The 27,686-nt window shown below is 36.5% G+C and overlaps 1 protein-coding gene across 11 annotated transcripts in view; it reads left to right on the top strand.

Moving 5' to 3' along the window:
- ATF7IP (activating transcription factor 7 interacting protein) overlaps positions 1-27,686 on the top strand; it is an 86,251-nt gene that overhangs the window by 37,350 nt on the left and 21,215 nt on the right. For 7 of the 11 annotated variants that reach the window (XM_027654103.1, XM_027654092.1, XM_027654138.1 and 4 more), the window contains exons 2-11: positions 719-1,770; positions 9,448-9,537; positions 12,088-12,233; positions 13,364-13,501; positions 14,561-14,626; positions 15,170-15,243; positions 15,746-15,834; positions 17,138-17,776; positions 19,293-19,360; positions 20,800-21,018. In XM_027654103.1, coding sequence (XP_027509904.1) covers positions 726-1,770; positions 9,448-9,537; positions 12,088-12,233; positions 13,364-13,501; positions 14,561-14,626; positions 15,170-15,243; positions 15,746-15,834; positions 17,138-17,776; positions 19,293-19,360; positions 20,800-21,018 — 2,574 coding nt within the window. In that variant the 5' untranslated portion in view covers positions 719-725. The remainder of the gene's footprint in view (positions 1-718; positions 1,771-9,447; positions 9,538-12,087; positions 12,234-13,363; positions 13,502-14,560; positions 14,627-15,169; positions 15,244-15,745; positions 15,835-17,137; positions 17,777-19,292; positions 19,361-20,799; positions 21,019-27,686) is intronic. The other 4 variants (XM_027654160.1, XM_027654154.1, XM_027654147.1 and 1 more) reach the window with 3 other exon arrangements.

Here is a 27,686-nt window from a genome sequence, read left to right as displayed (position 1 = left end):
ATTTGTGTGAGTGAATGGAGTGAATATAATTGTATAGGGGGCAAACCCACCCATTTTCCTTGAAAGAGGAAATTTTTCTGTAAGGTGCTGCAACACCTGTAGTTTTATGGCCAAAAATAGTCTTAGTAAAATATTATTGCAAATTGAATGAAAGTGCTTTAAAAACCCAAGTTCAGTTAACCATTGTATAGATAGGGAAGATGAAAGTGTGTTTTATCTATACAAAAGAAAGTATCTTAATGAAACGTTCAGAAATTCTTTCTATATAATGAAGGTTTTTTTAAAGTAACTTGATATAAAAATCCTGTCATTTACCCCAGTTGTTAATTCTATTTGAAACTCATGAAATTACATATTTTTAGAAAGATAAAAATATTCCCGGTCCATCCATTTATATTTATTTTTACTTTTTTATGAGAAGAAAGGCTGCTGACTCTTGCCTTAGTACAGTATCTGAGACATCTAGTCAAAAATGTGTAGTCAGACTACTGCTGCCTAATGTGTGATTTCTGTGATCTTTGCATACAGGTATTTGTGCAACATGTATAGAAACTTGTATTCACTTTTTGTGAGGTCAGGTAGTGTTTTAATTATGTTGACAGTTGTTTCTTTGGTTTTGTTGATACGGTTAAACTGGTTACTTTAAAATGTGCTAAATGCTACAGGAGTAGTACTAAGATAATGATGATAAATTTTTACCTTCACAATTTTTTTTAAGGGTCAAGATGGATAGCACAGATGAACCTCAGAAAAAAGTCTTTAAAGCACGAAAAACAATGAGAGTAAGTGATCGACAACAACTTGAAGCTGTCTATAAGGTTAAAGAGGAGCTGTTGAAGACAACTGAAGTGAAACTGTTAAATGGAAAACATGAGAATGGAGATTCTGATTTAAATTCCCCTTTAAGCAATTCAGACTGTATGGAGGACAAGAAGGAAGTTAATGGCATAGTTGACTTGTGTGTTAACTCTGAAGAAGAAAGAACAGCCTCTGATGAAATTAGTGAGGCCAAAAGCCCTGAAAGTAGGGCAGGAAACATAGTCAGTGACATGGAATCCAAACCTCTAACACTGTCTCCAGAAAATACTACTCCTGAACAAGATAAAGATACTGATACTCCAGTAGCTTGTGAGACAGAAAATGGAGTGCTTGGTAGCAATAAAGACAACTTCCATGAACAAAATAATACAAAAGATCATTTGGACCAAAGAAAGAGTGACATCCCATTGGAAGCTGAAAGTAAATCAGTCGATGATATTACTGACTCTTCTGAAGAAAAGGGAGAAACAAATAATATAACAGTTAATTCCAGTTCACCTAGAGGGGAAAAGAGGACTGAAGTAGTTACTGTTGAAGAGGCTGTTGGAGAAGCAGCCATCTCTAGCAGTATGGAAGCTGACCAGGAAAAACAAGAGGGCAGTGCAGGTCTTTCAGAAACCGCTGTTCCGAAGACATTAGATGAGCCAAGTCAAAGTATCTTGGACAATACTGACTCTATGGAAACAGATGAAATTATTCCAATTTTGGAAAAACTAGCCCCTGCTGAAGATGATCTGAGCTGTTTTTCTAAAAGTTCTCTGCTTCCAGTGGATGACACAGCCCCAGATTTAGAAGAGAAAATAGACAACTGTTTGGGTTCACCATCCAAGCAGGAAAGCAATGAAAGTCTGCCAAAAGAGGCTTTCTTAGTACTGTCTGATGAAGAGGATCCCTGTGATGAGAAAGAGGAACGGGTTGAAGGGGTAGTATCGAACAAGTCAAGTCTTCCAGGTAAGAATTTTTTAAATTGGTAGTTTCTATTCAACTTTGGGATTTTGTTCATTTCTTAGAATGGCACACAAGTTTCATGTTTCTGAATCAAAAAGGCAGTGTTACCCTCCAGTTATGTTATGTAGTCTTGCAGTTTTCAAGGGTGGCATTTGAGGCCCAGGAAAAAATAAAAGTAATGCCAAAAAACTATCATCTTAAACATCTGGTTTGTTTTGATTTGGGGTTTTGGGTTTTTTTTTTCATACTCTTTGCAAATTTAGGTGCAAACTTGGGTGAGGTGGTAGGTGGAAGAAGAGAAAGGATGAGTAATTGCCAGAGATGGAACAGAAGGGTTTGTGAGAAGTGCATTCATGTACTGCTCTTCACGGGAAGAAAGGGTTTCAGCCTTCTTTAATGTGGAAATAAATGGTAAGAAGGAAAACATATTTGTAATCCAGGCATGCCACAACTCTTATTTGTTGTAACTTTTTTTTCATTAGAAGACAGTATTGGAAAAGTTTCATGAAAAATGCAAGGCTTTTATTCATTTAACTCATAGTGGGGTTTATCTAACTTTGATAACTGTGGCAACTGATTAATGCTTTTAAATGGTAAGTGTGGGAAGCTGGTACTTTAATCTCTTCATGTAGTTAGCAGAAGATTTTTTAAGTTAAACTGAGTGGATGTCCTCTATAGTCTATTATTGTCAGAGTTTTGTAAGCTGTTTTTTCTTTTTTTTACATTGAGCATTCATTGTCATACTGTTGCACTTCAGAAAATAAAAGAGATTAATAGTTTAGGGATAACTTGACATTGCTCTTCTATCTGTGATTAAGAATGATGTTGTTTCAAATTATCTTGGGGTTGGATTTTTTTACTGTTCTTCTTTCTTCTTCCTCCCCCCCCATATTGTTTTATGAAATTATGACCATGCTAATCCAAGTGGTTTTAAATATACTTGACTGGGTAGAAATTCCATAGCTTAAACAAGATTCAAGTGTTTTTCAGTCAGGAAGTTAGTAACCACAGTTTGTCTAGTCTTGTTTCACTGTTGATGAGACTGTCTTTCACTAATGTGGGATGGCATTCTGAGTCTTCAGTCTCTAAACAACTAGAGAAATGGAGGTAAGAATGTCTCTTCAGCCATATTTCAGACTCCTCCTTTTCTGGTATTTACCTTTGAATTTGTGCTAGTTAAACAGAGATAAGGTAGATTCCATAGTTTTTTCTAAGGATCTTATTTAAGTTAATTGTTGCACTGAGATTGCACTGAGATTGCAAAAGTGATACCATTGTTGTGCAGTTAAAGTCTTCCAGAAACTACTGGAGGTGGAGGAGGCAGGGAGAAAGAATGTGTGTTCTTGTGTCTAAAATTATAGTGTGTTACAAGTAGCTTTTATAAAGTGAATATTACAAATTAATTGATTACCCTTGTTCTCCCTGCAGTTTAAGTGTTCTGTTATTGGAGACATTAGGGTTGCTTTTTCCATCTTACCCAACGAAAAAACACAGTGGTCACAGAAGACTTTGCACTGAGCAAAATGCCTGAACTTAACATTAAATACTGGATCACTGTTTGCAGAAGTTTGAATTGGTATTTTTGCAGATTTTCGGCTTTAGTGACAAAATAAATTCTCTTGACTAGTTATTTTATTTATTAGCTATAACAATTTGGCTTTTACAGTTGCATGACAGTAATTGAGACTGTTCATAAAATGAAAATTGGTCACTGTCCAGAAGCAATAACAAAGATAATAGTAGAGAGGTTGCATGGGCAGGAAACAATTACACGAGAAAACAGGTAGAGTTATCTTAGAAGATAAAGAATAACTCTGGAAAGAGTCTGTGAAAATTAAAACTGTGGAGACCACATGAAGATCATTCCAAGATGCTCTGTTGGAGGCACAGGTGCAAACTGTTCAGTTAAGAAGTAAGATATTAAGAAGTCCAAATGAAAACCAGCATGGCTAAACAACAATGGAAGAATGATACTAGAAGATTTTATTCAAATGGACAGATTAAGAGAACCTTTTTCTCAGGTGGAATTAGTAAATACAATAGCTATGTTGTCACATATTTTTGTAACGAAAGATCATACGTTAGAAAACCTTGGAGCTCTTTGGATAAGCAAACAAGCACGTGATAAGGAAGACCTGATTGATGTATTTGAATTCATTTGGATATCCAAGCACAATTGATTTCTTACCAAGAACTTTTGGAAATTAAATTGTCTTCATGTAAGATAGAAAGTCCTCATGGAGGAAATAATGCAGTTATCTGTTCCAGAGACTGCACTGCGTGACAGAATTAATAATTTGCCTAAAATGAATGGTAAGTAGTGAGATGACAGTTTGCTGATTATATTGTGAAGGACTGGAGAAGAATTTTTACAATGCTGAATGACTGAGGGATAAATATGGCAGATGAAACTCATTGTGGTTATCTACAAAATGGGTCTCATGAGTACAAAAATGTTCATAAATTGATAGGAAAGTAGAACTGACTCACCACTTAAGAAGAATTTTCCAGGATTATAGAAGGCAGCTTTGAGGAAATACTGATAGCATAGCAGTTGAAGAAAGCAAGTGAAGAATGCTGGGAACAAATTAAGAAGCTGAGGAAAACTTTACCATGAGACACCGAGGTCTTAAATGTTTTTGTTCATTCTCTTTCCTTCCCACTCCCCATGTCAAAGAAGATAGCACAGAATTGGAAAAGGTGCATGAAAAAGCAACAGGGAAGATCATGGAGTAATTTTAATTTCACCCTCTGATGGTCTTTATTTCAACCTCCTACTCAGAGCAAGTCCAGTTATATCACATGGCTCAGGGACCTTGGCAGTTTTGTGCTTCTCCACGGGTGGATAAACCATAACGTCTTCCAGGGTGACCTAATATTTAACCAACTTTAAAAGTGAAAAATTTTCTAAGTTGGAATCTTCCAACTTGTGTCCACTGCTTCCAGTTCTGTTAGTGTGCACCTCAAAGAGTAGTGGTTCTGTCTTCTCTCTGCCCTCCCTTTATGTAATGGAAGGCAGTGATACAATCTCCAATTAGTGTTCACTCATTGAGGCTGAGCAAAGCAGTTCCTCACATACCATGTTTTTCCTCCCCTTAACTGTTCTGGTGACCCTCTGCTGGACTTGCTGTGGTTTTGTCAGTGATTTTTTAGGATTAGGGCTCCAAAATCTGGACATAGTGCTCCGGATGGGAGGAGGAAGAGCTCAACAAAAGAGAATCACTTCCCTCATTCTGCTAGACACATTTCTTGTTAGTATGGCCTGAAATGCTATTGAACTTACTCCACGCTGCTGATTAGTGTTCAACTGTAGCAATTGTGGCACAGACACCCCGGCTGGTCACCAGAGAATCATTTATTTATTTAAAACCTCTATTTATAGAGGAACTAGTTTCGTTTCTGGTCTGTGAGCTAAGCATCTTCAACCTATCAACAAGCAATACTTGACCCTATAAAATTACAGTATGCATATTTCTACCTATTAACAAATAATGTCCATCTTTGCACCTATCAGCTTTCAACACGCTTTCTTCTTTTCTTCAATCGTGTTCTTGTTCTGTGTCTTTCGACCTTTGGCTCCACGCACATCATAGTTGGAGTAGAGATATGACAAAGATGTGGAAAACAGCAAGTGGTATGGAGTCTAGATACTTCCTGTCTTTTCCTCTGTAAGAACCACATGTATCAAATGGAGAAAAGGAAAAAAGTGAGAGGCAGGATCAAGGCATGAAAGAAGAGGTGATTTTCCATGTGGAGAAATATGGAGTTCACTGACTGGTAGAAGTTTACGTACATTTGTCTTCTGTGGAAGAGGAATTTTCTTGGAAGTCTGTCAAGGACAGAAACCCTAAGGCTCTGGAGGTCTTTCACCAGCAATTTTTCAGAAAGCTGAGGAAGTTTTCTAGGACTGTATGTAACTGTTCTTTTCTCCTCCTTATACCCCTCCCTACTTGATAGCTGCTGTTGACATGAAAGTGTTAGAAGTAGTATCCTGGATTGGATGAACTGTTGTTTTTGCCTTGTGGAGCTGTTGCTATGTTCTGTCTCTTACCTAATCTGTACACTGTCAAGTTGGACCAAGTAAGTATCTCCGCCAGAGCAAATCTGAAGTCTGTCTTTCTCAGAATTTCTAGCGCTTCAAGTGCATTCTAGACACCTAGGTTCTAGGCTTTTCTATACAACCTTTTAAGAAAAAAACCTGCAGTTAACAGTTAAAAGAGTACAGCCTATCTTCTGAAAAGAGAACTTTAGAACATGTTAGTGGCAGATAAACAACTAAGCATGAACTTTTGTTCCTATGTTGTGATAGAACAAGCTGTCCAAATTCTTGAATTCACTAATAGGAAAGTAAGTTCCATTTAAGTAGCACCAATGAAACCAGTCTTCTGCAATAATATTTTTATTTTTGTTTTTTACTTCAAAAAGGGATATTGGAAGACTTTCAGAGAGTTGCTGCAGAAAGTATTTCAGCATTTGGAAACGAGCTTCATACTGGAAACCTTAAAAGAATATTGATTTTGTTCATCCAAAGGAGTATTAAGGAGGTCTTTAAATCAGCAAATGGTAGCTGAATATATTGGTAGAAAAAGGTTTCTTTAATGCAGCAGACAAAGACATGGTGCTGCATTTTTAATTCACTGGATTTTACAAACCAGAAATCAGGCAGACTTCTGTCTGACAGACTTTGAAGGACCCATTAATGGATATTGGATTGCTCAGTTGTAATCTTTCAGTCCTTTAGGGATATTTTATTCCCAACTAAAATGTGTTAATAAATAAAACAAGGATATTTTGCTTTGCATTTGATTCACTTGATTTATTTTTTTATATATATTTTATGATATACAAGAGGACCTAAAGAGGTTCAGTCTCCTTTTCGAAGTAGGGTCAACTCTCAAATAGACAAGGTAGCTCAGAACTTTATCTAGTTAGGTGTTGAAAACTTCAATTGATAAGACTGGATGACCACTCTGGGCAACCTGGCTTTCTTCATGTGTTCATTTTTCTTTTTATTGGTTGGAATCTCTGATTTCTGCTTACATGTATTATCTCTTATTCTTTGCTATGCACCTCTGCAATAAGTCTGGCTCCATCTTCTTAAAAGCCACCTAACAGACACTGAAAGCAGTTTTTAAGTCCCTGTTAAGATTTGTTTTCTCCGTCCTACACAAGCCTCTCTTACAGGTCCCCAGCCCCTAAGCAGTCCCTTGCTCCTTACTGACAGATGGCATAAGGCTACCAATAAAGAGCAATAACTACTTGCTACGATACACTGACTCTGTTCCTGTAAGCCAGCTCAGGGAGTTCTGGACATCCTCTGCTGCCAGGGCACACTCTTTGCTCATGCTTTGCTTGCTCTCTGTGTGAGCCCTCAAAGGAGAGCTACTCTCCAGCTGTGTGGCCCAAGCCTGTGTCATTGCAGGGGTTCTCCCTTCCCAGGTGCAGGATTTCTTTATTTGTCCTTGTTGAGTATCATAAAGTGTTTGTCATTCCATTTCTCCAGCATGTCTAAGTCCTGATGATTCCGTTGAAGGTACATAAATCTATGGTTTTTTTGCAAAACAAAAATAGTCAAATTCTGTCATGCTTTAGGGGGAAAATCTGTATTTCTGTTATTATAATTACTTTGGTGTAGAGTTTGGTCAGGGATTCACTACTTAGGAAGACTGCGCTTTTGTTCTTCTTGTGATTGCTGTCTATGCACCTCATTTCTAGCCAGTCTATAAGGACAGTGTTGCAGTCACAAGATTGTTAAATAATGAGTATGACTGTGCAGTCCAGAGTAACTTTCAAATACTGTTCAAATCCTTTTAGGCTTATAGATTATTCTTGTTTCCATTTATATATGTATTTTAGCAGAACTGACATCCAAATAGTCAACCAGACAGTCACTAAGCAGATATAAATGCTTGTAGCTGTATAAGTTATCACAAGGTATTTTCAATTGTTTAGTAACAGACACTCAGTCAAAAAAAATTTAAAAAACCCCAAAACACCTTTGTACCTTTGTGTTGAGATGCACAGCAAATAGTGTGACTTAAGACAACTGTGATTGTAATAAATATAGTGATAACTTGATGATACAATCAGGTTTTTTAAAGGGTTGCGTTCGTTGCTTCTGCCTGTCAAGCATCAGGATAACAAGATCACAAATTATCAGTGAAAAATAAGCTGATAGTCAGTTGTAAAATTTTCTCCTTCTTAACTGGAGAGGTTTAACTGGGCATTGTGTTTAAACCACTTTTAGTTAAATGAGCTAGATTTCTTCACAGTGATGGAAATTTGTAAAGGAAGGACTTCTTCCTCCCTGACATTACTTGTCCTTTACATAGAACTGAAAAAAACTTCACTTTGAAGCTTTTAACTTATGTTAAAGACATTCCAGGTGTGTGTATCTTCCCGTGGAATATTTGTGTCTTTCAACTGAATATTAAAATCTATGAATTGTGGGAAATGTTCTCTTGAACTTAATTACTCTCCTTTAGATTCTTAGGTAAATGAGTCCTATTTTATTTATAACACTTAAACACATGAAGCTTATCTGTAAGTCTTAAAAAGCAGGTGGCATAGGCACTATACCATTTTTATTACCTTAAAAGTAAATCAGCTTTGCAGAATTTATCTTCTGAATATTATTTCCTGTATGACTTAACAAAATAAAAATTGTCATAATTTCAGATTTTTATTTTCTGACTCCTTCCTTTTTCTGATTTATTAGGTGACTTATTTTAAATCATTCAAATGTTCTTCATAATAGAAGTAAAATTTAATTTTGAGCATCAAACATACCTTTGCAGCCCGAACTTTCCCTAGAAAAGGTAGTAAATGCTGTGTAATGACAAAACAAGTACAGGAAATTGAAGAAGTGTACAGAAGATGTGCGTAGCACAGTGCTGAGTTGCTCTGGATAGATTTTAATGTAATCTCAAAAACAATAGTTATAGGTTATATCTAGCCAGTGTAGGAGGTAGCAAATACGACCTATATGAAACACATAATGGAATGTAATGGAACAGATAATAAAGTTTTTCAGGAAGCGTTAGCATTTTTCATTTTAACCTCTGTGTGTTTGGGGATTCAGATTTTTCTTTATTTACGTATTTCCTAAAATGTATAATTTTAAATGACTGGTCCTCTATTGTGATATTGTATTATCAAGATTTGTATTAGCGAGAAACTTTAAATGAAAATTTGTATTTGTTAACCAAAGAAGAATCTAGGCCTTTTCTACCATAAAGATTATGGTTGAATTTGCCAATTGTAAATAGAGAAACATATTAGTAATTTGTTACTGAAATTTTTATACATTTTCCCTATGGAGAAAAATAAGCTAAAATAGTTTGTTGACAACTTTAGCTAAGTTTAAAAATACATTCTTTTCGTTTCAGAGGTAACTGAAACATTATGTTACCTCAGTTATTATAGTTATTATAGTCAGTTATTCTGATTTTATTGCTAAGCAGATTCAGAAGTGAATCTTACTGTGTTAGATGATAGTTCAAATTTTTGTTTTGAGGGTATTCTCTTATTTTTTCATATCTGCATTCCCTTTCTGTCATTCTTATTTCCCCTCCCTGACATGGTCTTTAATAAGTATTCTAAATTTGCTAGTCAAACTAGGACGATTATAAGACTTTTGGACGTATAAGTAACACATAGAGTTCTTTCTTCTGTTTATAGAAGAGGTGAAGGAGGAGAGAAGAAAGGAGAGTGAGGAGAATAAAGAAGGAGAAGAGACCCACAAAGAAGAAGAGAAACAAACAGAGAAAAGTACGTAATGTTAAAACTATTATGCTTCACTTGGTGGTTTGTGTTAGAAGCACAGAATCATTGAGGTTGGAGGGGACTTTCAGTGATTATGTAGTCCAGTGCCCCTATTAAAACCTGGTCAACTAGAGCAGTTTGCTCAGAACCGTGTCCAGAGAGAGGTTTTGAGTATCTCCCCAGGTGGGGATTCCACAACCTTCCAGTGTTCTGCTTCCAGTGTTTGACCACCCTCACAGTAAAAAAGTTTTTATATGTCTGAGTGGAATTTCCTGTATTTCAGTTTACATCCATTTCTCTTGTCCTGTCACTAGTACTCATTAAGAGACTTGCTCTGTCTTGTTCACTCTTCCCTAATGGCCTTCTCCAGTTAAACAATTCCAGCTCATGATGGGTGCTTCAGTCTGTAAAACACCTTGGTGAATCTACACTGCACTCTCTCCAGTATTCTTGCATCTTTCTTGTATTTAGAAGCCCGGAACTGGACATAAGAGTCAAGGTTCAGTCTCACATGTCCTGATTAGAGGGGAATAATTACCTCCCTCAACCTGCTGGCAATACTCATCATCAGGCAACCAAGGATATTGTTGACCTTCTTTGCCAACAGTGTACATTTCTGGCCCATGTTCAACTTCATGTGCATGAAGAGCAGCCAGGCCTTTTCTGCAAAGCTGTTTTCCAGCGAGTTCCCAACCTGTACTAGTACATGTGTTTATCCCTACCCAAGTGCTGTACTTTGCATTTCCTTTTGTTAAAATTCATGAGATTCTTGTTTGCCGTTTCTCCAATTTGTCAGTGTGACTGAATGGTGTGACAACCATATAGTGTACCACTCGCTCCTTCCAGTCTTGCATCATTTGCAAATTGTCCTGTTATCCCATTGTCTAGGTCATAAATGAAGATGTTAGTGTTGGTACCAGTAGCATCTGCTGGTGTACTTAACTAGTGAGGAGCTCCAGCTGGACTATGTGCCACTAATCACAGCTCTTGGAGCCCCTCGGTTGTGCCAGTCCAATTATCTAGGCCATACATCATGAATTTGTCTCTGAAGATGTTTTGGGTGTCAAAAACATTACTCAAGATAAACAGCACTCATTGCTCTCCCCTCATCCACCAAGCTAGTTGTCTCACCATAGCCTTCTGTCAGGCTTGTCACTGCAAACCGTGAAATAAACTCTCCAACCAGTTGCTAGGTTAGAAAGCTGATGTTACTTTATTCAGCACGCTGGGGCATGAGAATAGCTCCATAAAGCATGCACACCCAGCAACCTAACAGACCAGGTCATGTTCATGACACTAATACATATTCATCACAATTCTATTACATATTCATTACACTTCCTTACATGCATATATACTAATTAGTTCTGTGGACTTACTGGGATGTGGTTGCAGATGTTCTAATGAATCTTTTCTCCTTGAGAGTATCTTAAATATAGGGCCAGGTCATAACGTACTTCTTTGCACTGACACACAATCCTTGTTCTCAAAAGTAAGACATCTGCTAGTACATACTAGTCACTGATACAGGTAAATAGGGAAACAATAGCTGACACAAGACTATTAGTCACAGATGTAGGGGTCAAAACACTTTTGTACTAAAGTAAAAAGAATTTTCCAATGTCTTCCCCAATGCTGCATAGACTCCTTTTTGGAAGAAAATACAACTTTTTCGGTAACAAGCTGATAATGCATGATTTCCCCTTGATAAATCCATTCTGACTATTCCCATCACCACCACCTGAATGGGTTTAGACATAATTTCTAGAATTCCTTGTTCCATCATGTTCCCAGTGATTGAGGTAAGGCTGACCATCCTGTAATTCCCTGGGTCCTTGTTGTCCTTCTTGAAGATTCCATGAAAACAAATGTCACTCCTGTCCTCAGGAATCTTCTGCTGGACACAGTGCCAGGAGCTGGAGGAGTTAATGAGGTCTCTTTGGTTCTTTTGTGCTTCATCACTGTGATGAAAATTACTTTTATATTATAGTTCTGTTTTGAGCCTGTTCTTTTGTTAGATTTTTACTTCTTACCCAAGAAGTAAGAAAAAAGTTTGAATGTTTTTTGAGTCAGACGTTGGAGGTACAGGTTAAAATTCATGGCAGGTAAATACAGTTCATTGCTGGCACAGTTAGAATGAGATGCAGTTTAATTGAGCTGGAATCCTGAGAAGATGATTCCCTTTTCAAAAGAGGATTTTGTTTTGCTTCTCAGAAGCTGTATCTCATTATAGGATGGTGCTGATAGGAGCAAGAAGAACTGGAGGGAAGTTCTGGAGAGGGGAATGGTGGTACTAGAGCCATTTTGCATGTGTGGTAGTGATTTGGGGAATCACAAAGCAGAACTCACTGACAGGGCAGTAATGTATAGATACCAAAGGGACTGTTTTTTTGCTCTGATGTCATTAAGCATGTTGTTTTCCCAAAGGCATTCTTACTGGTTTAGAATGAAAAAACTTAAATTGAAGACAATTAAAACTTTGTAGTAATCATGGCATTCTGCAGATATCTGTTTTTTCAAGAGTTCCTCACGAGCAGTTGTATCTGATTGTTCCAGGTGAAGCATTAAAGAGAAAGCGTTCCAAATCTGAGGACATGGATGATGTTCATTTGAAACATCGTCGGTACATGGAAGAAGATTATGAGGCAGAACTCCAAGTAAAAATTACAGCCAGAAAGGATGTTGACCAAAAATTACAAAAGGTAGAACGGAGGTGCAGAGCGAAGAACGTCCGCGCACCTGTCACTTGTGTTACCAGCTTTGAATTGGCTGTCCTTTCCCACCACTCCCTGCACCCCCAAACACTTTTTTGTGGTTGAGCACTGGATATAATTCAAATAACAAAAGTTGGCTTATTTTGTATAAAGTCCTACATTGCCTTACTTTTAAGAAGAGACCAAATATAATTTGCAAACTATGCTGCAGGAGTTATATTTGAAATGTATAAAATAGTTAAACTCTTAAGTCTCATATGACTCCAGTATGAGAATCTTGGTAAAGGTGTTATTTCAGCGTGGGTAGCTTATATGTGATGCGCTTTATTTTGTGCCTAGCTTTAAAGAAAGTGTCTCCAAACAAGAGCACAATCAACATAGCATTTTGCAGATTTCTGTAGAGCTGATTGCACCATTGCTATGTAAGGAACCTATGATCTTGAAGAAAAAAAATTGTACTATTCTTCCATTAGTTAGCTAGTGTGTTGTAACTTCATAAATGTAGGTTGGCAAAAACTGAACCACGTTTGTTGCTTATTTATTTTTGTTTCCCAAGACATTGTTTTTGTGCTGCAAAAGGTATAAAAGGGAGAAAAAATTTAAGTAATAAGTTTATCAAAATTTTTGGAAATCAGTCTTTTCTTTTTCTGTTTTTAGCTTCTGCAAGAAAAGCAACACTGCATTTTTGCTAGGGGAAAATACATCTCAGAAATAAGGTTTTGTTAAATGTCTAGTTTTTGTTCTTTGAATGCCAGTGTCCCTCTCAAGAACAAAAAAGTAAGAAGAAAACTTTGTGTAAACACTGCACTTGAAGAAAATATCTTCTGTTATTTTTATATTCAGTAAGATTTTATGCACTTATCATACAGCAATGAAATTAATTTCTTAAATTAATGGCAAAGAGGGACCATTTGTATTTGCCAAAGTAGATGTAGAAACTTCTTAGCTATGCAACCACACACTTATTGGTGACTATAGATTTATTTGATTGACAGGGCACAACAGTTCTCATTGTTCTGTTTATAGCAGGATACTTGCTAAGAGTTGAGAATATTTTTATAGATGGTCTACCAAATTTTGGAATTGCATTGTTATTTTTTTATACAATAATTTTGCAGGTTATCCAGAGACTGTTAGAAGAAAAACTTAGCACTTTACAGTGTGTGATATTTGACAAGACTCTGGCAGACTTGAAAACGCGAATAGAGAAAGCTGAATGTACCAAGAGGCATAAAACTGCGTTTACTGAACTACAGGTGAGCGTGTGTTCAGCTGTGTACTGGGGTCAAAATCAAAAATAAATTCCTCAATATTTATTAGTAAGTCTCCTGTAGTTGTCAGTAGGGAAGCCATTTTGGCTCCACAAGGGGAGAAGAGGGTGGGGGAGCAGCAAATACGAATGTTCCTTTTGAGTTTTAAAACTGTATTTTCCAACTCAGAAAGAGGAATGCAACCAATTAATCATCAAAAAACCCCAAAGCAGATCTTCCTTCTGGCAAACTGATTCATAAGCTGCTAGTAAACCACTTTTCCATTCTCCTCTTCCATTCTGTGCTGTTCTGTTAGATGACATTTTTCAAATAAATTCTAGGTATGAAAATATCTAATGCCTCTATGAAGCCAGAATTTTGCTGACTGTTGTTTCCCCAGAAACTAAATAATCAGCAAGGAAACAAATAGCTAGTAGTGAATGAAGCATGCTTTCTTGTATTCTTTATAGAAAATACATACATAGTGGTGACATGAGGAACATCACAAAAATCAAAGAATTTTGAAGCGACTAGACAATTAAAAGCTTCTGTCATAACAACTTCAAACAATAAGGCTGTTATACTTTTAGCGTTAAAAAAAATATGGAGTTTGCCAGACCAGTTCCTACCACACAACTCTTTCCTCTTGCTGCCCCAGATGTTTTATGTTGACTTTTTAAGTGCTAAGACGCTTACAATATACTTGTGTACCAGTGTCTTTAGCCATCAACTACACTGTCAAATTAATAACATCATGTAAGGCTTTCATATATGTAGAGTTTTGTGTGAATATGAAAGAGGGATTTGGTTTGTGCAATTGTGAATAGGAAGGAAATAATTCAAGCTGTCTGTAAGATAGCTTGATTGTGATATGCAGATGTGTCCTTCTGCTATTCTGAAATAATACAGTTGCACTGTATTTCAAGGAAGAATAATTTCCCCTCATACGAAGATAACCTTCGACTTGATGTGTTAGTTGTATATCTTTCAGTTTGTATAATTTCTTTAATGGTTCTTGGGGAGGACATTTATGGTTTTGTTTGTTTTCATCTTCTTCCCATTTAGGCTAAAATTGCTAGATTGACAAAGCGGTTTGGAGCAGCCAAGGAGGACTGGAAGAAGAGACAGGAAGTAAGAACCTAGATAGTGTTGTGGTTTGGTTTTCTTTTTCTGAGTTAGCCTAAACCTTGTGTTGAAAAATAAAGAAAATTTATATGCAGAAAGATGTGATTTGGTTGTTCAGTGGCATTCACAAAGTAGGTTTGTCTGGTTTGGTTAAAGACAGTGATATGAAAGAAGTTTTTCAACATGTGTTTGTAATTCTGATTTGTACAGAAGCTTCTTTAGCCGTTATTAGCATGAAAACACCTTAAACTGTATATAATTGAATCTAATTTACTTTAGTATAAAGAGTACAGTGTAAATAAGAGTGAATCCCATTACCTTGATTCTGGGGTGGAGGGGCAAAAGGAAAGAGAGGATATAGGAGAGGGAGGCAGGTAGGACCAAGGAAATTTCAGGGGGTTGTAAAGTTCTCCTGCAGTGTTGGCTTCAGAAAATGAATCTCTTACATAGAAGTGAGTGGATATGAAATAGAATGAAAGCATAAGTTTGCAAGCTGACTTAGAGTTGTTTTGTTATGGCTTTTCTTTCACTCTCTCTCATTTGGTGTAGAATTCAGCAAATGCACCTGCATCTCCAGGGAAAGCAGCAGCTGACACTGCAAATACAAACAATGCGACGTATAGGTAAGCAAACCACATCGCTGTGACCATGTTAAAATTTACAGTAGGATACTTCAGATACCTAATGTCATGGATAATCCCAGTATTTTGAGTTTTTTTAATGAAAGTGTTCTTCCTTTTCTTTCATTGCTCTTCAGTTGTAAAATTCAATTTGCTTTCACAGAAGTCATAAATTGACAATACTGAATGTATTCTTAGGTAAATTGGGCTGTTGTTTTAGTGGTTAAAAATTATGGATAAAACTAGAAGTTTAATTTCAAGAATGAGAAAATTCTCATACTGGAAGGCAAACTTGGTGAAAGCAGTTGAAAATGTACAAATAATTCTGCACTTCTTTAGTAGGAGAATATTCAAAGTTAATTTCCATGAGGACCAGAAAATGGGTTTAGAAAATCTCAGTGGAAAGAATAGCTCTAAAATAAGGGAATTTTTTCACCATTGTACTGTTCATAAATATACCTGGCATGACTTACTGAGAAATGCTACTTGAAACTTCATTCCATAGAAATGCTGGCACAGTGAGGCAGATGCTTGAGTCAAAGAGGAACGTAGGAGAGAGCACACCAGCAACTTTTCAAGCACCTGTGAGTGCAGGTAAGAAACTCCCTGTGGACTGTAAACACATTTCTTAAAAGTTTTATTGGTTTCCATTAAAGAAGTAACTAACTAAAAAGAACAAAACCAATTTTGTTTCTTTTTTTTTCTGACATGAAAAATCATTATTTTTAACTCTGTACCACATTCCTGGTTTATATTTGTGCAGTGGGCTTACCAGGTATGTGAAAAAATGTGTTGATTTGGCCAGCCAAAATTAGATTAGGATAAATTAGATGCTTCAGGAGATGCTAGATATGACAGCAAAACTGGCAGAGTTTCAGCTGCCAAGAAGTGAAACACATGACTCAGGCCCTGTTTTGTATTTGGTCATAGTAGGATGTTAATATCCTCCCCTCTACCTAATGGCTACAGAAATTGAGTGGGAAACTAAATGGCAGTTATAAACCCCATTTCTTAAAGGAATCATGTTGAAAAATGGAATTTCTAGATTAAAATTTTATAGGGAATGTAGACTCAAACCCACCGTTCATTACTTTCATTGTAATCTCACCATCCTCGGTTTTAAAAATAGTTTAATATTGAATGCTGAATCTTTTCCACAGAATTATCTAACAGTAGGCATATATAGGCTTTCAGTAGCTTATGCTCCTGATTTTTGGATTTAATCTTGAAATTTTGTTGCATAAAAGTGAGTATTTTCTCTGACACATTAATACTTGGTTTCAGTAGAACCTTCTGGATACAAGGTCCTACCTATACAAGGCAAATTAGTCATAACTGACATAGTTTTTCTTGTGTTTTGTGAAGGACCAGTTGCTCTACCATTTCTGTAATGAGTGTTTAAAATGCTGTATTTTATATGTTCCCAACAGTTAAATCTTGGAGCTTTCTTCAAGCCTGTTTGTCATAATTCCTTATATATCTTTTTTTTTCCTGCCACTTCTTTCAAGCAGTACAGTATTGTCTGTGTTTTTTAACTAGGCCATTGCGTATCAGAATGTACAACAGAAAAACAGTATTTATAGCCTTTATTTGCAAAAAAGGTTAATCATACACCACCTCTTTTATAGAATGGTTTGGGTTGGAAGGGACCTTTAAAGATCATCTAGTCCAACCCGCTGCCACGGGCCAGGACATCTTTTCACAGGATCAGGTTACTCAAATCCCTGTCCAGACTGACTTTGAACACTTAAAATGATAGGGCGTTCACAGCTTCTCTGGACAACCAGTTCCAGTGACTCACTGCCTTCATGATAAATCATTTCCATTTGTTGTGTTGCAGTGAAACTTCCCACTTGGTTCAAACACTTAATTTTTTTTATAATTTTTTTATGTGTAGTGCCAGCTTCCAGTCTTGCTCCTTATCCAGCAGTTGTCAGTGGACATCCTAAGCTTCAAACTCCAGTGACCTCCACCAGCTCTTTGACGACAGCAGTTCTTCCCACAGCTAACACAGCTACGGTTGTAGGCACTAACCAGGTGCCCACTGGAAGCACTCAGTCAGTGGCTGTCTCATTGCAGTCTTTGCCCGTAATCTTGCATGTCCCTGTTGCAGTGTCATCCCAGCCTCCACTTCTGCAAGGCCACACAGGGACTTTGGTCTCTAACCAGCAGTCAGGCAATGTTGAATTTATATCTGTACAAAACTCATCTACAGTTGGTAGCCTTACCAAAACTACAGTGTCTTTGGCATCAACTAACACAACTAAACCAAATAGCATTCCACCTGTGCCCAGTCCTGGTATTCAGAGGAACTCTACGGCCAGTTCTGGGTCAATAGGCACAACGTTGGCAGTACAGGCTGTTTCTACTGCACATCCTGTTGCCCAGACCACAAGGACTTCTTTGCCCACAGTGGGTACTTCAGGACTTTATACTGCTACCAGCAGTCGAGCGCCCCTACAGATGAAGATTCCTGTCTCTGCATTTAATAATACAGCACCTACTGAACCACCCACCGTTGTAGCACCCAAGATTGGTAAGTTATGCTTGAATTTAAACACTGGGAAAGGAAAACAGTTGTCAAAGGGAAACACAAAACTGCACTTCTGTGGAAATTTGTTTATTGGTGTGTTTTAGAGAGATGATTCTTCCGGTTTGCGTTTCTGTTGAAATTTTCAAGATGAAAATCATCTGTATGGTAGATGTGTTTCAGACATTGTTGAAAATAATCCCTCCTTAGAAGGATTCAGCAGTGTGGCTTTGTAAGCTTTGTTTTATTTGAAACTTGATTTATGTAATTCCTAGCAGGAAGTCAGAAACTCCTCTATTCTACCATTAACAACTTGGTATTTATTTTTAATACAGTCTCTCAAAATAATTTGACTACTTTTCTAAGCAAAGACATACTGAGATGAAAGTATAATCAGGAACTTAATTTGCACAACACTTGAAAGTGAACAAAATGGGAGAAAAAAATCACAACTGAATACTAACCTAGTTCCAAAGAAGTACACTTATAGTATTTAAAATAAAGTCTCTGAACACAATAAATGTTCAAATAATGGCATCTAGATTAACTGTTTTAAAATACTTTCTTTCAATCTTTGTCCATGCCATGATGTTTCTCTGCACTTTTGGTTTTACACACCTTGATTTCTTTTTTCTGAGAGGTTTTCAAGATTTATGAGTTGGAGTTATAGCAAGTTCGTCATTGGCACAATATAATGTTAAAATAAACTCAAGCAGAGCTTGACATCAGAACTAGTTTCTTTTAATTTTCCCATCTCTAAGTTACCTGTGTTAAAATATGTCTTCCATGGAGCTGGACATTTATGTTTTGTATTGACTCCTAGCTCTATAGCGAATAAAAATGATTTAACACAATATAAAAAGGGTTGTGCCAGATGAGACCCAGTGACACAAAGAAGGACCTGTGTGTCCAAAAAATGTATCCCATTTTATGCAGTTCACATAGCCTTAGTGGATGTAGTTTTCTCACCAGAATTGAAACACTGATTTGGGCCAGCACTGGTTAAAATAAAAAGAGAGAGAATTTGGATTTAAATGTTTACATCAAATGTTCAAGCAACTTCTTAAGTTTAGATACATTTAGATACTTGGCTGAGCTAGTAAAGATACTCAGTCTTCCTGCACAAATTGTCTCAATTATACATTTTGTAGTCTGTTTAACCATCCATTTTTCAGTCAGTTTTTTTGATACAAAAATATTTAATAATTGTAATATTTTTTCAGTTTAGTATTATGTCAGTTTGCATACAGACAGAGGAGAGGTTGGAGTTATACTTTGTACTCAAATAGGCAAGAGTATTGCTCATAAAATGTTTATAATACACTGTCAAATATACAAGGAAGGGAACACTTTAATCAAACTTGAATATTTAGAATTGAAAATAAGGGCTAAAAGTTAGATATGCCACATACTGAATGTTTAGTATCAAACAGTTTTGAATATTGTCTCCAAATTTGTATAGTGGATAGCAGTAATTAGTACTGATTAAATACTGCAAATGAACAATTTCTTGACCCCCCAGACAGCCAGACAAGCAGGCCACCAACAGATACTTCGGCAAACAAGCGAACTGCTGAGGGAACAACACAGGTAGGCTGTTGATTGTTTCTTTATAAAATTCTAAAGTTACAATCCACAGGAGAAAAGTTCTCTACCTTTATTGCTTATAATGAAACAGTTTTAATTTCTTTTTGTACCATCCTTTCTAGTTTCTGTCTGTTTGTATTTTTCTTCTTCTGATTCAGAGTATTATTTGGAGCATGAGCTTCTGATAATCTTTTCAGAAGTTTTCTGATGGGGTTTGTGTAGGTAGATGAGTTAGTAAATTAGGAGCACACTGAAAATTTGTCTGATAAAACAGAGCTAATATACAAAGAAAACCTGCCCCATCTTTGTCTGAAGGGCTTGAACTTAAAGCTACAAATACTTTATACATTATGAAAGTGCTCTCATTTCTGCGCTAATCCAGAAGTTAAAATTGGAATTCTATGTATGATTGCTATATGTCATAGGAAAACAGAAAGGAAAAGAAGCTTTCCTCAGGAATAGCTACTACATGATAAAGGAGAAAATGTAGTACTTCTGGATTCCTTGTCTAAAATTTGTTGAACTTGCTTTGAAATGTAAAGGTTGAAATTAAACTATTTAGAATTATTCATAAATTATTTTCTTTCTGTATATAGGTATTTCAGAAATCACCTCATAGTTATACGTTGCTGTTAGAAGTCATTTTATTAAGGTGAATAAAATTAATTTCTTCTAGCCAAAATTTACAAATTCATTAGTGTTTCAAAGTACAGTTAAATCTAAATTGTATTTCAAAGCAAGAAGAAAATATACTGGACAATATTCTGGTTTTCACCTGTCACAGAAATAGTCTGGCAAAGGTAACCAGACTACCTAAAGGTATTTTAGTGTATAAACTGTACCTCACTCTACCTTCTTATTAAGGCATTTCATAGAGAATGGTTGTTTGGAACTTCACAAGATACCTGTGGATTATAGCTATTAAAACACTTGTACTTGATACGTAGGAAATCCAGTACCAGAATGGATGACAGAAGTACAATTTTAAGATTTAATTTTCAGTATAGGATGCATATTCTGGAATTTTTTTTCAGTTAGAGTCTGAAACCAAGAAAAAAACTTGGAAAAACAGAATGTGTATGATAGTGGCATTTAGCAATGGAAGATGAGCAGGGAGGAGGGAAATAAGACATAGGATGTTTTCCAGTTTTCAGTCTTCTGTTGTAGTGTATGTTCTAGGTTTGCTTTCCATGCAATCAGTTAATGTGTAATGCCATGGTTAAAAAAGACCTGATACATTTTAATTGGGTAGTGAGATATGGAATTGACATGCCATATCATTTGAAAAATCCAGTTAATGCCACCTGCTTTTTGTTACATTAAATCCAAAATATTACATATTACTCCACGCTTCACAACTCTCAGATCAAAAAGTAGTTCACTGTGTGCCGTATACCTGTGGCATATTTGATGGTACAACTTTGATCAATTGTTTCGAAAAGCAGTTGAAACAGGAAGAGACTTCATCAGAAAATAAAGAAGCACTAGAAGCAGCACAGACGAATTTTAACTTCCCTGAGGATGTCCTCTTTGGCTTGGAGGAAGAGGAAGAGGATGCTAAGAGCATCAAAAACACCCACAAGCAGACTGGCTGGGCAGCTAACCTATTAAAACAGTGGCTGGCCAAAAATGGCAAGGATCCTAGCTTTGAATTGGTCCCAGTAAGTGAACTTAATGATATCTTAAGAGAGTTTTATTACACAATAAGAAATCATGATGGAAATACCTACAGTGTGGCAAGCTACAAGTCAATGCGGGCCGGCTTAAACCGGCATCTCAAAATGCCACCTTATAATCGTCAGATTTGCTTAATGAAGGACAAAGAGTTTGCTAGTGCAAACATGGTCTTTGTGAGCGTGCTGAAGATGCTGCGCATGCAGGGGAAGGATGAGACTCACCACCATCCTCCTATAGCTGCTGAGGACTTGCGTAAGATTAAGCAATCTGGTGTGCTGGGTTTGCACAGTCCACTGGCACTCGTCAACAAGGTGTGGTTTGATTTGCAGTTGCATTTCGCCAAGAGAGGGAGGGAAATTTTGAGAGATCTGGCTCCGGATGCATTCATTGTTGAGAAGGACAAGAATGGGCGTCGATATGCTATGTTTAGGTATCCTGGCAAAGGAAAAAATGGAGAAGATCCTCATAAAATGGGTAAAATGTATGATATGCCAGGTGACCCAAACTGTCCTGTTTTTTCATTGGAACTTTATTTGTCCAAGCTGCCTCCAGAACCCCCTGCCTTTTATCTGCACCCCTTAAAGCTAACATCAGAGCAAATGCAAGAGCAGCCTGTCTGGTACAAAAGAGAACCAATGGGTGTGAACTACCTGGGTACCATGATGCCCAGGATAAGTATGGCAGCCCGACTCTCTCAGCGGTACACCAATCATTCTCTCCGAACTACCACCGTTCAGCTGCTGTGTGAAGCAGGACTGGGGCCTAGAGAAATAATGGCAGTGACAGGCCATCGCTCCGAGTCTGCTATTAGACACTACTGGGGATCTGCAGAGGTTCGCTACAGGGCCTGGTCAGATGTAATGGAAAATAATGCCCCCAATTACCTGTATAGCAAGATCCCAAATGAAGTGATAAAAGAATCACTATCTGGTGCCTCCACCTCTTCTGTAAAACATGTTGTTCTAGAACAAAACAAAATTTTATTCCCTGCGAAATCAGTAGTGCCACCTGGCATTAATTCTGTGGCTTTAGTCCCCGAGAGATACACAGCTCTAAATTGCAAAAGCCCTGTCCTATTGAATCACAGTTCTTCCAAGGTGTTTCTCCCCAAGAATGTGACCAGTGGGAACCTAACTGCCGGTCCCCTTCAAGGCTGTTGTAACAAACCTGTCTTTATAAAGCGTGTGATAAAACAAGAACCAATGACTTGATGCTTCTCCAATGGAACTGATTTCAAATGAATTGCTAAAATGGAAAAATTATCAGATTTGTTTTTTCACTTGGTCTGCTAAAAAAATTTCTTACGGTCTAGTTAAGCAAGAAGAATCCTGTTCGCATTCATGATGTGAGCTATGGAATAGAAATTTAAACAGAGCGGGGCTTGGAGTTTGTATGACTTTTTGTGGCAACTGGGACTCTTTAGGTGGCTGAGCAGAGCTATTTTAAAAATATTAAAGGGAAATATTGATTTCCATTTAGCTGAAGATGTGCTTTCTTCGCTAAGAGTGTGGGTTTTATATTTTGTGAGGAGTGTATTTATCATACCATTTTGTGCCTGCTGGCACTGATGTAGCATCTTACAAATCAAATACTTGATTACTGAAGAGCACCAAGAAGGTAGAAGCTGAATTAAATAGATGCAGATCCACTACAAATGTATACATATTCATGAAAACACCTGGAATTGCTTGACCACTGTTACCCTCTGTTCAAATTGTTATCACACCTACCAGAGGCTTGTGCCTTTATTTGTTTTTTTTACCATTCCTCTAAATTGATTCCTCTCTGTGAGCTGCAGATTTGCATTGCAGGTCTTTCCTTTTCCTGTTTAATATTTTGGCTTAAGATTTCAGTTATACGGTTCTCCAAAGGCACTGCTTGATATGCATGGTATTAAAATTAGGATCTCTTCAGTTGTGCATGAAATGGGGAAAACTCTCAAAAGAGCTGGACAGGTTTGTTGCTTAAATGGCAGTAATTAGAGTCCAAGTGTTGTCTCTGTGCATGCAAAAGGTTTTTTTGTATTTCCTCTCACCCACGCCTTCATTACATTTCACATCATCTTTGCAGTATAATCTTTGTCAGTATAGTATAATTCATGAGAAGTATGTCCTGTTCTTCCCCACTGAACCCTATCCAAATATTTTTTTGGTTTTAACTTCTTCGGAGTAGTAAATTGATCCTGTCATTAAATTTCTCATAGATCTTTACAGATTAGAAATTCTCAGGATAGTGGATATAGGAATAATAATTTTTGTCAGAGATTCTAACAAATAAGAGATCTTCCTGTAAATAAAAACAGAAAACTGATCATAGGAATCACAAGTTATGGTAGGTCCACTTTGGAAGAAGAAACAGTGGAGCGTTTAAACTTTTCCATTATATTAACTGAATGAAATAAGAATTGCTTTGTCCTTTTCAAATGTGTGTACACACGTGCACCACATGGTTTATCACACTAAGGACTTCACTGGAAGTGTTTATGTTGCTCAGCAATGGACAAAAAAGAGAAAAATCTCAGCTGAAATGACAGATTGACCATGATAAATTCTTTAATTCTGTGGAGAACTTCCTTGCTGGCATAGGCTTTCAAATATTGGATAAGATTTATCACTCTATTATAGTGTATAGTCTACACAGACACTGCTATAGTCTGCACAGAGGGCTTGATGCCTGAACTTCTGAGTTTTTATCTTGGCTGATAATGTTTGCCTTTGTGGCCTTGGGTAGGTTACTCATACTTAATGCATCCATTTTCCAAAGTGTAAGACTAGCACAATCCTCCATTTTCTGATGGATCGTGTTAACAATTAAGTTTTAAAAGCTGTGTAGTCATCTTGTGTATTATATTTACAGTCACTTTTATTTGCTGCTGTTACAATGATTGAGATTATTGATCAGATGTAATTGTTAATACAAAAATTATTTCTGCACAGTCCTGTACTTCCTTAGTTGCAGCATTAACTTACAGCGTCAATGACTAGAGGAAAGAAAGCATGGATCCAGAATTATAATTTTGTCAAGCCTAAAATAAATAGAAATGGTAAAAAAGTAATCCTTTCTAATGGCTAGATAGAAGAAAAAGTGAAAAAACAAAGGGCAAAAAGTTCTTACAATATGCAAGAACTTATTCTAGATATATAATCTAGGTATATATTTAGGGTAACAGAGATTTCCAAATTTTAGGGATTCATAGAATTCATAATTCAGCCACACTGGCAAATTTAATTTCTTGTTTGAAGAAATTCACCCTAAACTTTCACCAGGATGGGTATGTATTACTTTCCACCCCAAAAAATACTCCTGTCTTTTTCTCAGGTAGTTGCATCTTCCAGCATACTGGCATTGTACATTTATCCTGCAGAAACAAGTAAAGTATGTTGCCAGAAGACTATTCTTTTTTGTTCCGTGTTGCTGTGTACTCTGGTCATACTGAGCATATGCCCTGCTCTGGTCCTAACTGTATGTGGGTGACTTACTGTAACAGCATATTGCTGATGGCTTCGTTCTTTAATACAAATCTACTCAGTGATTGAAATAGAAAAAGAGAATATTTGGCCAATTTTGGCATGTCTCTGATTCTTTTTGATCATCATTTGGCTTCTAACTTGACTTCCATTCTGTTGGCATATAATTGGGTATTTTTGGATTCTCATTTGTTAAATTCTAATTCTGTTGGCACCAACTATACAGTGTCCTCTTGCTACCTTCAGTTTGAACCTGATACTTCAAAGCTACTGACTGCAGTATTACTAGCTTCTGTTTTTTTGTATGGGAGAGGGGTTTTTTTAATGAGAAAAGTATTCCTAGTTTGAGCAGGAAGTATTGCTTCATATGAACTGCGGACATTGTTCACTAAGCTTTCCGTTAATATTCGAATTAATTCTTATTAATGGAACATGTTTCTAACCTTCCAGAACTGAAAAATCTTTCTCCTGTTTCCCCTCCCACCTAAAGTGTTAAATGAATCTTTCCTATATGTATTTTGTTTCTAGAAAAACTGAAGCAGACAAACAGAATGGGTGTTTTGTTGCTTTTGAAAAGTCAATTTTGGGTATGCGTACAGTAATACTGGGAGCAGGGGGTCAAGTTTCAAATCAGTTTTATTCATTGCAGTACAGGTTATGCTTTGTGAACATCATGAATTGTATCAAAATGGACATGAATTGTACTCCTCAGCCACAGTATCGGCAGAGAACCTCAAACAGCAAGATAACAGTTTCCTTTTTTCCTATTATTTTCCCACTATAAGTGAACCTGGTTGGTGAACCGCTCGGTTAAGTACAGTTTGTTTATCTAAACTTAAATTTACACTTTGACTGTAAACTTAGTGCAAAATTGTTAATCATCATTTAAAATTCGCTTTAAAAATCTGAATATAACAAATATTCTTTGAAAGAAATTTATCATCTATCACTCTTGAATTTTCTAATTAGATCTTTCCCTAAAATAAGACTATTTCAGTTGCCAAAAAAAAAAAACCCAGCGCTTAATCTTGCCTAAATCAACTGAACTAATTTTTTAAGTACTGGCAGCTATGTTATTGATTAAATTCCGTTTCCCTTGATGGGGATGACTGAAAACAGTGGGGAATGACTGGAACCTTAATAATACATCCATACATTTAGGTTTGCATCTCATTTTCATAATTCAGCTTCGGTACTAGTGATGTGAATCTAGGACTTGTTTTCTGTGTGTTTTCCTGTTAAGTTTGAAAATCTGGGCTGTTACTTCAAGGGGTACACTAATTACTTTTTGTTTTTATGAATTTGGCACAATATCTGAGAGTATGTTAAATTTTCTTTAATCTATGCATCTTTTCTGTACTGTGTGAAGAGCTCCTTTGTGCAGTGTCAAATACTTGAAGGCACTGAAAGGATGCTTTGAAATGGAATGTGTTTTGGGGTTTGTTGTGGTTTTAGTCTAGTATATTTGGTTATCCTGAACTGTACGGTTTCTCAGTAATTGCTGTTTAGGGGTCAGTATAGGCAGAGTTTCCAGTAAGCAGCATGGAGATATGGTTTTGCAATACAACTGTTTCTCCTTTTCTGCATTCCTCTGTTTCTTGCTCCAAGAGGAGTGGCCACAGGGATGTGGGAGGGGGCATCTTACTGTGTTTGTATTAGTCTGTTATCTTCACTTTTTCCTTCATACACAGAAATTTAAGAGTTGTTATTCAGTCCCAGACGTTTTACCAACAGCCATTCTGGTGTCTGGGGTCCTAGAGTTGCATTTCTGAAGACATGACAAGCACTTTTAATGTATTGGGGTAAATATTATTGTTACAGAGGCAAAGGCATCTTTAATTATATAGCAAATCTTTAGAATGGTTTTTCAAGTATTTTAGTATGTATCCCAGTTATAGATACAGGATTTATATATATTATATATAATATATAAATAGAGCTATGGTATACTGAGAGAATCTATGAAAGCAGCTTTTATTATATTGTAACATAAAGTAAGAGTGAACAAATTTGAACAGTATTGGATGTGTTAAAAATGACTGGCCTAAGTCAATCTTCAAGAGTGATTGCATCATATTTATTAAAGCACCAGGTCAGGTGAATAGTCTTTTTTTCCCCTGTTTCCTACTCCAGGTGCACCTTTTCCTCTTACGGAGTAAACCATTTTTTCAGTCTAAATTTAAGCTGTGCATTTCACTTTTCAGCTAATATTAGTTTTTTTAATTTAATGCAGTGTGCTATCCATTTCCTATTGTTTTTGACATACCTTGATTTGTTTGGTTGAACTACAGTTTAATTTAAGCTATTTTGCTGACTATTGGAAATTCATCTGGTAAAACGTTAATAAAGTACATTTATAACTCCTATCCCTTTACTTTGCAATGTGTATTAAACTCTGTGAATGTCTCTTCAGAAATGTGAGCAAAGTAGATATGTCAGCTTACAGTTTATAAGTAGCTATTAATTCTATATTGTTGTAGCATTATTGATGAATATGTTTCCTTGCATTTCATGGTTTTGTCACTGAAAATAAATATATAAGTATATATGTAAAATGGGCTACTTGACTTTTGTCTCTGACCCTGGGGTTATGTTTATGCTATTTAAAATGCTACTAGCTCTCATCTGCAAGGTGGAACCTTTGCCTGAGGCTAATTAGAAATCTGAATTATAAAGATGTTACCAGGATATCATGTAGCCGAATTGGATGACTGTTTTAAAGAACAAAATTAAGGTGAATCCATTCTTGTGTGACTTTTAAAGTGATTCGTCTTTCCCTGCAATCATATCTGTGTTACCTAAACCACCCCCAGCTGTTGAGAGCAGCTTTTAATGAATAAACATACTTGTGTGTTGTAGGCTTATTTGGGGCCAAAAAATTGAGAAAAATATTAAAACAATCTAACTGATTATATCATTACCTCAGACATGGATAATAGATTTTAAAAGCTGCATTAAACAAACCCAAAAAGTATTACAAATATATTTACTATTTAGTAAGATGGTCTTCCGCTATCCAAGATGTCCTTCCCACATAATGCTGTTGGGAAACTGTCACTGGGCTTTGGGGAAACAAGGTAGATGTTTCACCTTCAAAGAGTAAGAACCAGTAAAGACACGTGTGTGCACATGCATGCATGTAAGTATTTTTTATATACCCTTTTAACTGTTTGATTAAGGAAAAA

The sequence above is a fragment of the Corapipo altera genome, unplaced genomic scaffold (genome assembly GCF_003945725.1).
Source record: "Corapipo altera isolate COAL_440 unplaced genomic scaffold, ASM394572v1 1, whole genome shotgun sequence".
In the NCBI taxonomy this organism is placed as follows: Eukaryota; Metazoa; Chordata; class Aves; order Passeriformes; family Pipridae; genus Corapipo; species Corapipo altera.
The sequence above is the reverse complement of the archived record's forward strand: the minus strand, read 5'-3'. Positions and strand labels throughout refer to the sequence as shown.